Source organism: Corticium candelabrum, chromosome 21, assembly GCF_963422355.1.
Source record: "Corticium candelabrum chromosome 21, ooCorCand1.1, whole genome shotgun sequence".
Classification (NCBI taxonomy): domain Eukaryota; kingdom Metazoa; phylum Porifera; class Homoscleromorpha; order Homosclerophorida; family Plakinidae; genus Corticium; species Corticium candelabrum.
Genome location: NC_085105.1, coordinates 3,818,063 through 3,831,149, shown reverse-complemented (window position 1 = coordinate 3,831,149; position 13,087 = coordinate 3,818,063). Strand labels below are relative to the sequence as shown.

Below are 13,087 nucleotides of genomic sequence, written 5' to 3'. Positions count from 1 at the left end.
ATCAGAAATAATACATAACTCAAACAAGTGCCCTAAAATACATATAGATGCTCCAATTAAGCTTGTCGGCAGTTGTTGTTGCTGTCTCTTCTTAGCTATAGTAATGTCATTTCTATTCTAACTTGTGCAAAGATAAAATTTGTCTTCTAATAAAGTAGAATAGTCTATAAAAATCTACTCCATATCAGTCTAAGACCATCAAAAGAAATAATGTACTTTTATGATACTATAATATGATAGTTCTCATAATTAGTTGCACAGACCACCTGTCAGATGCAAAACATCCAACTAGTTCATGCTGCTATACAACCAACACGATGTTAGTGAGGTGGCTGCAGTTATGAAAAAGGCAAAAAACTGAAGGCAGAAAAAGTTCGCCATAATCAAAGCCTAAATGACCAACTACTGCATGCTAATGTTCTAATAACAGACATACCAAAGCTGATGTAATACCAATGTTACTCACGGTAACGTCTATGTTCACCATTTCATGACAATCAATGTAGTTAGCTGTACAGATGCCAAACACAAGAAAGCAAACACAACAACCTTCTGATATGCAAATAAATATGTAATCGATCATTTAGAGCACATTCCTTATCAGTAATGAAGAGAATTAGTACAGTAGAAGTCATGCAGCTGATAGCTGGTTAATTCTCTCTAAAAGAAACTGGTTGGTAGAGATGTAAAGTATGCACCACAAACTACAAGAAATTCTACAGCATATAAGCTGAGGAGCACATCTGTGACTAAATTTTTAAAAAGCAGAGTTTTTCATAAAATATAAACTGGCACATTTTAAAACACCTAGTGAGTTCTATAAGCCAATCATTGAATTAGATCTGCTTAGTGTGTTCTTCACATCTGCATTTTGCTTCATACTTGTGAACAGAGCACAAAGGTACCACGATGACACTCAACAAAAACCTATTAGTTATGTGTATAGCATATAAATATTACGTTACTACACATACAGACCAAATCTCTTTCATATTCTAGCTGCATGTAAACATGTCAGATAAACTACCTTCATAATGCAGATTGCTTCCATCACCAGTTTGACAGCTGAAGGAGGGTTCTGCATAGTTTTCACCATAGATATGTCTTGAGGCTTGAGGGTGTCAAGGGCTGCAATAGCAGCTTCCAAAGCAGGAATAGCAACAGCCAGCTCACGTTCACACTCATCCTGATAAAAAAGGAGTAAAATAAACAATACAAAACAAAAATTTTACATATGTATTATGGGCAACTGAAATCATAGATGTAAACCAAACAGTGCCTATAATAAAAACTACACATAAAGCTGTGATATTCTTACCTTGATAGACTTCGCTTTTGCTGCCTTTTGATTAGCAATCATTTCATCAGCTTCTACCAGCTAAACAAACAGCAAAGATCATGTAACAAAACATCAGATATATCACAACCAGACAAACTAGTCGCTGTTCTTCAACTTGTCTTGTTTCTTTCTCAATAACAACCATCAATTTGTCAGTTTCATCACTTGTTTTTATCAACTCAGGGCGTAGTGTAGTTAGTTCTTCCTGCATCGCTGTAATCTAATCAACATTACCAAACTGAAAATTCCAAACTCACAACATCTTTGTCAGCCTTCTAGTCAATTACCTGAGATGAGGCAAAGTCAAGTTTGTCAAGACCAGTTAAATAGCGATTGCGAGCTGTAGTTAGTTCTTTTTGCTTCTTCTCTAGCAAAGTCTTCAGTGTCTTGATGAGCTCAAGGTAAGACTTGGGAGTCACATAGTTATGACGTTGTAAGGTTTTCAGATATCTATAACAAAACATCACACAACAAACAATATATTTTCAAACTTTCATCATGCAAACTCACACACAGTAGTTACACAATACAACTTGTCAAACAAACTCTTAAAATAATCTGTAAGTGTTCAAGCTACAAAGCAAGATGCCATTTACTAAATTCACTCATTGCAATTGCCCATCATAATATCAACTTCAGACAAAACTTTCAACAGCTCCATAATAAGTTAAATTTTTAGAACTTTAGCAATGTAATGCATTCAGCTGACTCAATTTCTAAGCTCAATGGCAAACACTGAGTAATTAAAGCGTGGTGTGTGTGTGTGTGTGTGTGTGTGTGTGTGTGTGTGTGGTGTGTGTGTGTGTGTGTGTGTGTGTGTGTGTGTGTGTGTGTGTGTGTGTGTGTGTGTGTGTGTGTGTGTGTGTGTGTGTGTGTGTGTGTGTGTGTGTGTGTGTGTGTGTGTGTGTGTGTGTGTGTGTGTGTGTGTGTGTGTGTGTGTGTGTGTGTGTGTGTGTGTGTGTGTGTGTGTGTGTGTGTGTGTGTGTGTGTGTGTGTGTGTGTGTGTGTGTGTGTGTGTGTGTGTGTGTGTGTGTGTGTGTGTGTGTGTGTGTGTGTGTGTGTGTGTGTGTGTGTGTGTGTGTGTGTTGTGTCACACCAGATAATACAGAGAAACAATCCGAATTTTACCAGAGGTCCTTACAGCGGCAGTAGTGTTGTTGTGCAATATGCTTCAATGATATTAAGTAACTTAGATGGCAGATGGTAACAGTACTGAAGTACAGTCCACAGAACAGCTCTATTGACTGAATTGTATGCCTTGCGAAGGTCAACAAAACAGATGTACAAGAACGATGATACTCCATTGTGATGTACTTGCTCCAACCCTATTCAACCTCCATCTTGATACTGTAATTAGACTTGCCATTACTGATCACCGACCAGATGTTTTCATTGTGCTTGTCATACCTCTGGGATGCTGACCTAGTGGGAAACAGGAAGAAGTGGCAGTACAGGACTTGAATATGCTGATGATATGACCTTGATCTCTGATTCATATGAAAGTCTCTCTACATTGCTGAAATCTATGGATTCCTATTGCCATCACATGGGCTCACCATCAATTACAAGAAGTTGAGGCTTTTAGCTGTCATACCTGAAGATGTTGCCCATCCTCCATCTCCCATTGTTCTTCATCCTGACTATGATCCCATTGAGGTGGTACCATCTTCAAAGCACCTTGAAAGTTCTGTCTCCAACAATTGCACTTTGGACGTTGAAATATCAGCCAAAGCATCTCAGTCATATGGGTCACTCAACCGCATTCTTTGGCACCAGAGAAAGATCAAACCTACTACCAAGCTGAGTGTCTCTGTCTCTGTAGTTCCTCTCTTCTGTATGATCTGGAAACAGCTGTAATTCTGGAGCCTCAGGTATGTCATCTACAGAGTTTCACGATGCAATGCCTCTGCTCCTCCCTTGATGTGTCATTATGGGATGGGAAGAGAGACACCTTATCAGAAAGATTGCCCACCTACATAGAATCTCCACTATGCTGACCCAAAGGCATCTTCGACTATTGGGTCGCATCTCGCGCATGAATGAGTGTCGTCTACCGAGGAAGCTCTTGTTGTGTGCGCCATCCTACGGAAGTTGCTCAATTGGAGGCCAAAGAATGCGATGGAACAATTTAGTGCTGAAAGATTTGAGGGATTGCAAACTTGAGAAAGTTTGGAGGATACAAGCATGAGATTGAAATGTGTGGAGGACTAAAATATGGACCACCACACAAACAGTGAATTCAAAAAAGAAGAAAGAGAAAAACTGCAAGAATGAGCATAACTGCAACAAGACACAAGGCAAACAACATCAAAGTTTGATATACACTGCAGTTTTGATGGTTGTGGCTTCACTGCTGTAAATCATGCCAGCCTTGTAAACCATCAAAGGCAGAAACATGGTCAGTTCTTAACTGGTCAATGTCAGTATTGCCATCAAACATACAGTCAACAAGGCCTCTACAACCACAAGCGTTTCACCGTCAAAGAATTTCCACCTCCAAACATAGTCTGTAATGACCTTGGCCTGCATCGTTCTTTACTGGAACAAATGCAGTAAAAGGAAGGTGTGTGTGTGTGTGTGTGTGTGTGTGTGTGTGTGTGTGTGTGTGTGTGTGTGTGCGTGTGTGTCTGTGTGCGCGTGCGCATGCACACAGCATGCATGCATGCTTGAGTGGTCATTACAGTAAGTTGCTCTTCAACTAAAGCAGTTTTTCCATAGAACATTTCGATGACATCTGTATCTTAGAATTCTTTTAAAGCACACTCATTAGAATTTCACTGTTAACACTGAGTGAGCAAGGTTCTACACACGAGAGAAAAACTGTACAGTGAAATATCTTGAGGCTTCAGCAAAAAGGACCATCCATTAAAACAGAGAGAATGAAATTAAAACAACACAGACACAGCTAAGACACCCTCAATAACGCCACATCAGTAACAATACCCCTAAACCACGAAAGACTATCTCACAAGTTTGACACTATAAATAACACCCACCCACCCACCCGTCCACCTGTCTTCCAACCCACCCACCCACCCACAAATCTGACAAATTTCAAGCTTACTACCTTTCTGAGAGCTCTCGTGCACTCTTGTGAAAGTGCTGACACATGTTTACTACAGATGTCCTCAATCTGTGATCCATCTCACAGTCTTCTAGAAAATGATTGGCAACCATCTCCAATGCATCTTCAGGCCATGCTTGAAACCAGTCAATTGTGCAACAGTTGATTATTGATGGAAACTCACGTAGCCGAGTTCGAAAAGCATCTCCAATTGGACTCATGCAGAAAGCAACATGAAGATGAGATCGAACACGATTCAAGAAGAAATTGTACATGGCTGTTGGAGTAGTGTCAATCTGAATACCCTCATCCCGCACGGCTAACTGCATCTAAAATGTGATTAAAACATTAAAATCTATTTAATTAATTATCACAAACTCATTGGACATTTTACATAAGCTAACAACAGTTGAAGCGATTAGTCTCAATTGTAAAGCATTTATGCACATAATACACAATTCTGAATACTACTTGTCTCCAGACAGCGACTCTCTATTGTTAAGCATGCATTCATGCATACAATACACAATGCTGAACGCTGGCCTTGCCTCCTGACAGTGTTATCTATGAACTAAGCAGAATTTACGCCATTAGGAGACAATGCTATACTTGATTGTGTCTGCTGGCCCTCTACCCTACTAAATTGATGTATTCAAATGCAATCAGTTAAGATGCCCAAAACTTGCTAATTTAATTAAGACATTAGTTTAATGGCTTTATAGCCCCAGTGTTCAATATTAAACACGTTAATTATACTAGTAATTACAAAAGCTCTGTAGAGCTTGTTTAATTAGTTCTAAATTTACAAACCATTAAATACAACATAAAAAAACGATAGAAAATGCACACTATAGCAAAGCGTAGAAACATTACTAATAAGATTCTATCATTCAACTGATGATATTTTGTCTTCTAAAGTTTGTGATATATATATATATATATATATATATATATATATATATATATATATATATATATATATATATATAGCACTACATGTACAAAGTATATATTACGGTAAAACTTCTTAGTTGAAAAACTAGCACACACATCTCATGTTGTCAAACATCACTATACCTCCAAAACATACTGTATCTTGCTTCTCTTAGTTCTTGCCATTTTCACTATATGTAAAGTGTCCCAAGCTATAGCCAACTCCAGCTAACTCTATATGCACGGAAGCATGCAGGCACACAGTCTATAGGTTTTTCCTAATAATTTACTTTAAACAGCAATATTATCAAACGCTATTATTCAAAACACGTTACTGTATCAGTAAGGTATTACAAAATATGAAAATACCATCATAGAAACTGTCTACCTTTTCAATAATTTCAACCTTTTCTTCAGATTCAAAGAGGTTCGGGATATCAGCAGTATTAAGAATCATGTTGATATCCTCTACAAATGACTCATCTTTTATCTGATTGTCACTGAAAAGAAAGACTGTTTCTCTTCCTTCATAGCCAGCAAGTCTCATCATGTGTCGAACATCATCTCGCCACTCAGCAATGGTGTATGTTTTTGTTATCTCTATCTGGTAGAGCTGACAGTCTGCCATGTAAGCAGCCAATTTAGTTGCGCTCTGACGTCCACTACCTCCCATTCCTGCACAGAGTTTAATTATTAATTAATACTACTTATAACCATACTGAGTTTAGTGCAATAACTGTTAATACATATGCTCCTGAATAAGTCGAGAGTGTATGAAATATTGATTGACAATTTAGGCAAATTAGGTACTGTACATGTTGCCAACATAAGAAGCAAATAGATAACGTTTCTGCCAATATTATATAATTACTGTGTGAGATTCTGAGAATACGACAAAATTGACAATTGTCATTGGTAGATCTGCAATGCATTTGGTGACACCGTTCCAAGCAAACTTAAATTATACTTCCAATCTATGCTAATTGCCGATCATAGCAAGGCTTCTAATTGGGGTCGCACAACAAAAAGGGGCCTGGTCATATGGCTCTCCATTGAACTCTCGATATATATATATATATATATATATATATATATATATATATCCATATCCGTGTGTGTGCGTGTGTGTGTGTGTGTGTGTGTGTGTGTGTGTGTGTGTGTGTGTGTGTGTGTGTGTGTGAACCTCAAATTTCTCCTCCCCACGACCACATTTCATTATATAAAGACAAATCGTTTCCGTGTCCGACTACAGATCAGTGTAGGAACAATTCCTGCAAGTGACCAAACGGCGACGAAAAACCTCACTAAGTTCCGTCGCCCATCCTTTTCTATTGTAGCTAGGGATTCTGTGTGTACTTGACAACCGAGAAACGCCTTCAGCTAGGACGCGGCGTTTCAGTTTAATTAATAGACGGTTAGAAAACTCCGTCGGACGTGTTACTCACCAATGCCAGGCGCCTACGGATACCGTAAAACTAGCAGTAAGAAAGAGATATGAATAGTCTTGCACACCTTAGTCCTCGTGTATCCAAACCCTACCGCCGCGTAATAAATTTACGCGGGATTAGAGTCTGGCAACGCGAGACTACGTACTCACCCAGCGCCATATTATTGGCTCTGTACTCACCTTGCTAATTAGCTACCTACACAGAATGTTACGCCCACCACACGCCTACGCCGTGCTCATAACGGCTACACCCTGCCCTTACCTCTTCTACTAGTAGTGAGCTTTATGGACATGCCTAAACGCTCAGATCGGTTGATACGAAGCGGTTCCATCGCCAGGATACTTTGCTGTATCGTGTTTTCTTGTCTAGTCGTGGAATGTCTTCTACGCTACCAGCAGATCGAGGGAGCACACGTGTGGACAATACCCCAATCGCTGTATCGTTACTTTCGTTTAAACGAGCCATGCTATCCTCAAAATCAGGATCAGAGGATCAGAGATCTTCGTCAATTGCTGTTTCACTTCGTCGATGTCGCCGAAACGGTAAACATGCGGTACTGGATTGACTTTGGTTCACTGCTGGGAGCTGTCCGTAATGGCAAAATCATACCTTGGGATTGGGATGTTGACATTGGCGTCCTCAAGTCGGAAATGGAAGCGCCTCAAGTTCGGTCACTGCTTGAAAAGAGAGGAGTTCAAGTTGTCAGGCGAACAGGTTGCAAATTTTTCATTCGATTTGCTGATAGTGAAGCGTTTCTAGACGCGTGCATGCACTGGATTAGAGGAGGCCAAGTATTGAGATGTGAGCTGACTGATGTTTTCAGATACCAGTTTCCTGTCAAATGGATTAGTCCCACTGTTCCTATAATGTTTGAAGGACGACAGGTACAGGCTCCGAATCCGCCCATGGAAATTCTGAAGCAAGCTCGATACCCTTACACTTATTGGTGGACAATGCCACAAAACTTCTACTGCTACTTCACTGAGTTCAGACTATTCCTCAAATTGCTGGCTTTAATTGGCATTGTAGTGCTACCTTCACTGTATATAGTCACATGCTGTTGCAAGAGACTATTTATTTAACTAACAAGAATATAGAAAGGAGGAGCATATCCTGTAACGATTTATTTGATTAATTCTGCAACATGATTTCTGTGTATTTGTTACAAGAAACAATCAACTCACACGTGCATGAAGTGGGAAAGTAAAAAGCAGCTGAAATACGAGATTAGATTTTGAATTTTTAAGCTATTTCATCACAAATCCTTTCTATTTTCTGTTGGCACATATGCATGCAAATGTACAGGAAATAAATGTCAGGTTTTAGATATCTGCACCACGTTTCTTTAAGGGCTACAACAATTTCATACGTACATTGGATTAATTCGTCAGTTTAAGAGCATATTTGGTGCCAAACCAATGCCTATATCTTGCTGTTCAGTAACTGCTTGTGTGCTCCATGAAAGCAATGACTCAGAATTATGACAATGGTCTATTGACATGCAGTGTAACTCCAGAGTAACCCAAGTTGCATAGGTTGCAATTGATGGTTAGGATTTCACAAAAATTCAGTAAATCCACTTACTGCTGCCTTGTAGACTTTGACTATGTATAAATAGACACATCAAGCAAAGTTAGCAAAATCAAAGTGAAGCCCCATATGAAGTCTTGTGCTCATCATTTTGGCAGATCCTGCAGCTGAGCTTGTCCCAGACGTTTTGTACACCTCTCGTTTAGACTTAACCAGGAATAGCAAAAGGTGTACACAGTGCATATTCAGCATATGAAGCCTAGGTCAGGTGCTATGAAGTCACTGAGTAGCCTAATCAGATTCACCAATACAATACTATACCATATGCATTTCTTGCCAAAATATCAACACAAAGGTACATTGTAGAAGTACCTGTAAACAAGATCTATTAAATCTTGTGCAATTAGTAGAGGTTTCTGGGAGGCATGCACTTCAGATAGACTACTGTAGCCTTTATCTGCTATTGCAATGTAATTCTTCTTCAAGTTTGGTGTGCCTTGTTGAATGGTGTCAGAATGTTACAACATAGTGACTATCATAGCAAAATAGGCAAAGCACCACTCACTGCCAGTATACCAACAACGGACCACAAGTAGAAGTTTCTGGATTGATATTAAGCATGGTGCATTTACTTAACTTCCTGTGTCAATAATCTAGTCAAATTCAGACTCTTACCAACAAGTAGGACATGGCCTTTTGGCTGCTTGAGAACTCTGCTGATTCGTGAAATGTGCTCAAGGGCAAACCGAAAGAGAACAAGTGGCATTGGGGCTTTGCTTGCAGCATTAAAATCCTCCAAGTATTGTTCCATGACCCTCTGGAGGTCATCAAACTTTATCACTTCATCATAAACGCGAGGATCAGCACCAGGAACCATGTAGTCTCCAAAGAAAAGGCTGAAAAAATCAAAGCATCTATAGACAAATGGGTAGGCAACGAACTAATTTCCAAGTAAGCACAAGAGCAGACAAACAAGTTTAAACTTTTTACATTGTGATAGAGAAAAACAAATAGACAGACAAACAGAGAGACAGAAATTGTTTTATTATCGTAGAAATTCTACATTTGCAAAGACAAACAAACATGCACACAACAGGCAAGAAGAGACATGTTTTAATGAACAGCAACAGCTAGCAAACAAGTCAACAAAGGAATTGCTTCACAAGGGAATAACAGTTATAACTGTCAAACCATTTTACATAAAAAGGCACACCTAGCGGAACAAAAATAATATTACACTAATTACAAAATTTATTAAATTATTGCCTTCTCATGCTGTCATCAGTTACTTCACCACCACTTGGCTTGAGATGGTAGAAAACTTCATTAAAACCAACTTTAAAATGCTTGCTGACTGTGCTCTAAAACAGTTAATACAAGACTTGATTGATAATACAATTACTTTAAGTCAACATATTTTACATACTTGGACTAAATTAAAAAATCTCTGTTGGTCACAACTGTCCACAAGACGATCATAGAATACACGATAAACTTCATGAACCCAAAGACGTATAATTTTGGCAGAATCGCTAGCGCGAGTGTGAGGCAAAAGCAATATGCCCTGTTACACAATGTTAAACTTGCAAAATACAAAAATATCTATAGTTACAAAGAATACAAACCTGGATAACACGTGAAAAGTCCCGAAGATTAAACACATAATGCGACTTCAGAGGTGTGGGCAAAAAGTTGTTAACAGCAGCTTTGTACACAGCAGAAGTCGACTGCACTAAGACCTATGCACAGCAACAAGTATACTTATGTACACACATGATTAGAGTAAATCAACATTCCACCTTGCCAAGTCTCCGAATAGTGGAGTCAAATCCTTGCCCTAAATGCAAATCAATAATTGTTCCAAAAATGCTCTTCATCGTGTCATCATTAAATTCATCAATGCCAATAATGTTGAAATGTCGTAGCAGTCGCTTGCTGATATCATTTTTGCCACCACCAGATGGACACATGGCAGCTACTAGTTGGACATCCACTAACTCAAGAGAGCTGGTATCTTTTCTAATAACAAGATATTTTCAAAATCATTACCCAACAACAAGCATTCAGCAGAAAATCAAGCACCAAAAAGAAAACCTGTTTTGTTTACGATAGTTTAATCTTTTAGCACAGCTAATCAAGCTGTCACTGCAAGGACCCATTATCCTCAGCGATTTACGTGAAAGATCACCAATATTGCAGATGCTCACAGTAAATAAGCCAGTTATTATAAATTGTTGCTCTTTCTAAGACAACAATGCTATGCCTTGCTGCATGACTCATCATTTGGATCACATCTGATCACATCGCAATATGATACTTTGCATGCTGATGGCAACAACCTTGCCATATTTCACATTTACTGACTGCTGCCACAGAGTATCTATCCTTGTACAATCATAGTGTTCAGAACATAAAAGATGCTATGATAGGTTGTAAATAAGATCATCATCCGTTGTTTTCTAGTCATTGTCTCAATCAATAGCATCAAAGTTCAGAGATATCCATGCCAAAAACATAACCAGTTTAGACAAATCATTTGGCATTGTAGACTATTTGATTAATTTATTCATGGCAATCATTCACTAAGTTTCTTATTCCCTTGAACTACAAAACGGCAACTCTGCAAGACCACAAACAATTAACACAACTATGCTCATTAGATGTTGAAATATGAAAACTGTAGCATCTATCAATGTGTTGTTTCAATAACTCACAATTTTAGAGGTCAGTTCAATGTTCTACTTACGCCATGACTAATGAACACAACGCCATAGCACCTAAAGTATTGTTATGGGAAAACCACCCACTTGGAGGAGTTACTAATCGCAATACAGAAATGTTATGTGTCGTAAAAAGACAATTCTTTGGCTTAACTTAACTTGCATTTGACACTCACCTGTCAAACCAATAGCCATGATCAATCCACTGCCTTAGAAGTTCAATTGGTGGCTGAGCCCCATATTTTTCTTTTTCAGGCATATTAAGATCATCAACAAACACTACAGACTTCTTTCCAACAGGAGGCCCTAGCACACCCTTTCGCCTTCGATCAAGTTTTGAGAGAATAATTTCTTGAGTCAAACCAGCCGATGTCTGTGCTGAAAAGTTGACAAAATTTGGTGAATACCTAAATATGCACTATTAAAGCAACTACAATGCAGTGATCAGTTTAGTGTATCTTGCTTGTCTTTATGCAGGCTCAGAAGATAATTGATAGTAATCAAGCTCTTTCCTGTTCCAGTTGGGCCAACAAACAACAAAGGAACACCATGATGAACACATGTGTCCAGAAAATACCTCTGTTGAAATGTCTCCACTGTAGGTACAATCAACGATGATAGCTACAGACACTAGATGTTACACTATACCAAATGAGTAATAACAAAAGGATCACTTGAGGTTTCTGTGACATGTTCACTCTTTCCACTGCACTTTCCCAACTACGCCAAGCTCCACAAAGTGATTTATCATAGAAATAGTTGTACATAAGCCCTTTGGTTGGAAACTGGCAAACTTTGGGCAACTTCAACTGTGCTGGCCGTGGATGTTCTTGACTGATTCCTCCTATCAGTGGTCTCAAAAACTCATCAAACCTAACACAGACAATTTCATGATTGCTTACTGCTCACATGCAGTAGTCATGATCAAATGCGTATGACCTATTTCTTACTAAACCTTGTCAATCCAACATAAAAATCCATTTATTGCAAAATGAAATAATATCATGAACTTATTATTTAACATCTAATTAGTCAATTGACTACCATTAGTTCTTCAATGCTCAAACATGTCCTGATATAATAAAAGCACATTTTGTGTAAGCCTTGCTGCACACACCCTGTGTTCATGCACTCTCTTAGACTACACAGGCTCTTCGTTTGTAATACCTGAGATTACAAGTTGCAGCAGCCTTGGAGACGAGAAAACTTTCACTTAAAAACTAAGTCGTTACACAAAGCTACTAGTTAATTAAAAGCCAAAAAACACAATTGTATACCCATGGAAACATCTACCAGCTTGTATGATTTAGCAATAAAACAGATACAGCAGTAACAAACAGACTCACAAACACACAAACTAACTACTGTAAGCCTTTGCTGCACATGTTCACACTAAAGCTTAATTGACAAATTCAAATCTCAATATCCAATCACTTACTTAATTCGACTGTCTTTTTCCAAGCTACCACCAATACCCCAAACTAGGGCAAACAGTAGCAGACTCTGCAACCAGTTATTCATCTGAGATTCCGGCATTAGATCTGCTTCCTTCTTTTTCTGCATGTCACTATATGATGTTGACAAACTTCCAAGCGTAGTTGTTGCTTCTGGACGTTGTAATTCATCCAGCAAACAGCCATACAAAATAACAGTTTGTCGTGCCAAGTGGATTGAGGATGTTTGGACAAAGGAATGGCTGCAGTAGAGAGCATATTCCAGACAAGGCGGAAACAGCCAATTAACCATCATCTATCAGCAAAGAATCAACTTATGTTCATAAACATACAAGGTGTTAGATAAAAGCAACTCTAAAAACCTATACCAAACAACTGTACTAAAACATGCTTTTACAAAGACATGCAAAATCAAGCATATTCAACTACACTATAACAGAAACAGAATCAGCTTGGTAACATACAATACCATTTTATGTTTATGTTTGTGTATGTTTCATGTAAACAGTTATATCTCAAAGTGTAGACACATTATCTGGCATAATTACAGTAGATGTTAAGTAGACACTTCCATTAAAGCATAATTTGAGACTCTGAAG

At 38.5% G+C, this 13,087-nt stretch overlaps 2 protein-coding genes across 2 annotated transcripts in view; one reads left to right on the top strand and one right to left on the bottom strand.

Moving 5' to 3' along the window:
* LOC134196556 (dynein axonemal heavy chain 3-like) overlaps positions 1-13,087 on the bottom strand; it is a 49,224-nt gene that overhangs the window by 20,837 nt on the left and 15,300 nt on the right. Inside the window, 15 exon segments of the mRNA XM_062665716.1 lie at positions 1,028-1,186; positions 1,319-1,378; positions 1,437-1,559; positions 1,627-1,789; positions 4,407-4,732; positions 5,725-6,011; positions 8,990-9,210; positions 9,581-9,675; positions 9,741-9,878; positions 9,940-10,053; positions 10,114-10,333; positions 11,211-11,441; positions 11,498-11,655; positions 11,709-11,907; positions 12,473-12,783. Of these exon segments, the coding sequence (XP_062521700.1) occupies positions 1,028-1,186; positions 1,319-1,378; positions 1,437-1,559; positions 1,627-1,789; positions 4,407-4,732; positions 5,725-6,011; positions 8,990-9,210; positions 9,581-9,675; positions 9,741-9,878; positions 9,940-10,053; positions 10,114-10,333; positions 11,211-11,441; positions 11,498-11,655; positions 11,709-11,907; positions 12,473-12,783 (2,805 nt within the window).
* Positions 7,041-7,993, top strand: LOC134196663 (ribitol 5-phosphate transferase FKRP-like). The gene has a single exon (XM_062665869.1). The coding sequence runs from the start codon at positions 7,069-7,071 to the stop codon at positions 7,864-7,866; it is 798 nt and encodes a 265-aa protein (XP_062521853.1). The 5' UTR covers positions 7,041-7,068; the 3' UTR covers positions 7,867-7,993.

What these genes read in the sequence shown, in the direction of transcription:
- LOC134196663 (XM_062665869.1), top strand. Translation starts at nt 7,069, where the DNA reads ATGGACATGCCTAAACGCTCAGATCGGTTGATACGAAGCGGTTCCATC.